The 2,310-nt window shown below is 37.7% G+C and overlaps 1 protein-coding gene across 1 annotated transcript; it reads right to left on the reverse strand.

The window, feature by feature from the left end:
- Positions 1 to 1,480: 1,480 nt before the first annotated feature.
- On the reverse strand, positions 1,481 to 1,969 carry LOC136085267 (zinc finger MYM-type protein 5-like). Its single transcript, XM_065806559.1, has one exon. It carries the CDS (start codon positions 1,967 to 1,969, stop codon positions 1,481 to 1,483), a length of 489 nt encoding a protein of 162 aa, XP_065662631.1.
- Positions 1,970 to 2,310: the final 341 nt, after the last annotated feature.

Below are 2,310 nucleotides of genomic sequence, written 5' to 3' on the forward strand. Positions count from 1 at the left end.
TCTAAATCTGCCTTGTCAATTTGAGATAAATTTGCAGCTTTTTTCTTGGGTTTATCCACTGAACTTTTAGAGAGTATTCACTCTCTGAGGTAGCCAAAATCAGAGGATACAGCAGACATCAGCCTCAAACCACCACTCTATTTGTGTAATAATGCTGTCAAACACAAAGTTGCACTGAGATCCGAATTCTGTTTCTGCTGTGAGAAGGTGAGAGTCATCTTCAGCTTCATAAAGTGCTATTCGCTTCACTTTGCGCTTCACTTTGCGCTTCCTCTTAATTGGAAAGCCACCATCAATTGCGCTCTGGTTAGCTTTTTCTGTGGCATCTTTAATAATATTGTCCACCCCAACATCTCAAAAATTCTAAATGAAAGCCTTCAACCATTTCATTTTTTTTACGGCAATGTTAATTGAAATGGTTTTTGGCTGAAGCAGTTTGTTTTCCCGGTCAATTAGAGAAAGAATTTGACACCAGAATTCCAACAAACACAAAAAACTGAAATCAATATGAATGAGAAGTTCTTTTGCACTGCTAACTGTGACAGCATTTGTCATGGGATTGTGGATAATCGATTCCAAAACTTGAAGAACATCTTTGATTTGTCTGTGCAATGGTGTAATTGCTTCTTTTTTGGTAGACCATCTTGTGTCACTATTTCCCTTTAATGAGATGGTCAACGTTTTCATCAGTTTTTCCCATCTTGACGTGAAGCTTAAAAAAAAGTTAAAGATGGCTTGAACCTTTCCAAAAAACGTAATCATGAGTGGGGAAACCTCAGCAGCATGAACACCAACAAGATTTAAAGTGTGAGCTGCGCATGGAACAAATCTTGCTGACTCATTAGGAGAATGGATGTGAGCTTTGACGCCATTGTATTTTCCAGACATATTGGCTCCATTGTCATAGCCTTGGCCCCGGCAATCGGAAATGCTTAGACCATCCTTCTCCAATTTTTCACTTATCTCTGTTGCAAGACCTTTTCCGGTTTTTTGGTGAGATTCAATGAAGTCCACAAAGCTTTCCTTAATTGTGCAGGTTTCATTACTGATGCGGACATACCTGATGATCTGAGTCATCTGCTCTTTGTGGGAGGTATCTGGAGTGCAGTCAAACAGAACAGAGTAGTATTTAGCTTCTTTGATGTTTGACAAAATTTCTTTCCTGACTTTCTGCCCAAGTAACTCAATCAGCTCATTTTGAATTCAAGGAGAAAAGTAGGACGTTGTGGTTTTTTTTGCTTTAACGGACGCAATATGTTCAGCCACTAAAGGATAATAATGGCTAATCAACTCAATTAAGCTCAGAAAAATGCCACTGTTTTGTTGACCGATGTCTTCTGTTGTTCCCCGAAGGGCAAGATTGTTCTTGGCACAGAAAAAAATTGCATCAACAATCACTTTTAAGATATCTCTCCGCTTTTTTATCTCTCCAATAATACTCTACAGTACTCTCCAGTAATACTCTACTACTAATAACACTCTACAGATCAGAATTCTGGGTCTTTCCTTCCTTGAGGTTTTTTTCAAGAGTTTTCCGATCAGAATAGCATCTTTGGTGTTCATTGTTGTTTTCATGCTCAGGAATTCTTGGGTTTAGTTTTTTCCAGTCACAAAACCCTTTAGAAATTTCTGAGAAATTGTTGGTTTTTGTTGTTAAAAATAACAAACAGCAAAAACAAAATAAAGAATCTTTTTTATTGCTGTACTGCAGCCAAGTGCGAACAAATTTTTTACCATTGGGATGAATTTTTTCATACCATTTTGAGCTGAAGTGTCGCATTCTGTTGTCAAAATCACACAGCGTGTTTGGGAAAAATTCTCTTCTGTCTTGCTCTGGCCTATGCTCAATCAAAAAGCATCTTGTTTTGTCCGTTATTTTAGGCCATGTTGCTGGATCCCTATGTTGAAAATTTTCTTCCGAGGCCGCTGGAATTTCTGAGATTTCTGAAAGAAGTTCATCCTCGCCCATTTCAACTGGGCCTGAAAGCTAGGCATTTTCATCTTCCCTCGTTAGTTCTGAATCAGTTGTGCAAAATTCTTCTTGACTTTGGCTGATGAAAATCTCCTCTTCAATTAATTCCAAATGATGATCTGAACTCAATTAAAGTCAATTATAGGATCTGTTGAATTGTCATTAATTTCAATACAAATATTGTATCTTGTTTTCCAGCCTGCTGGAAAGCTGCATCTGTTATCCCTATCTTCAAAAATTCTGGGGAGCGATCTGATTCGTCTAACTACCGTCCCATAAGTCTTCTTCCTATCATAAGCAAGGTTTTTGAATCTTTAATTAACAAACACTTAATTTCT

The sequence above is a fragment of the Hydra vulgaris genome, chromosome 09 (assembly GCF_038396675.1).
Source record: "Hydra vulgaris chromosome 09, alternate assembly HydraT2T_AEP".
Lineage (NCBI taxonomy): Eukaryota > Metazoa > Cnidaria > Hydrozoa > Anthoathecata > Hydridae > Hydra > Hydra vulgaris.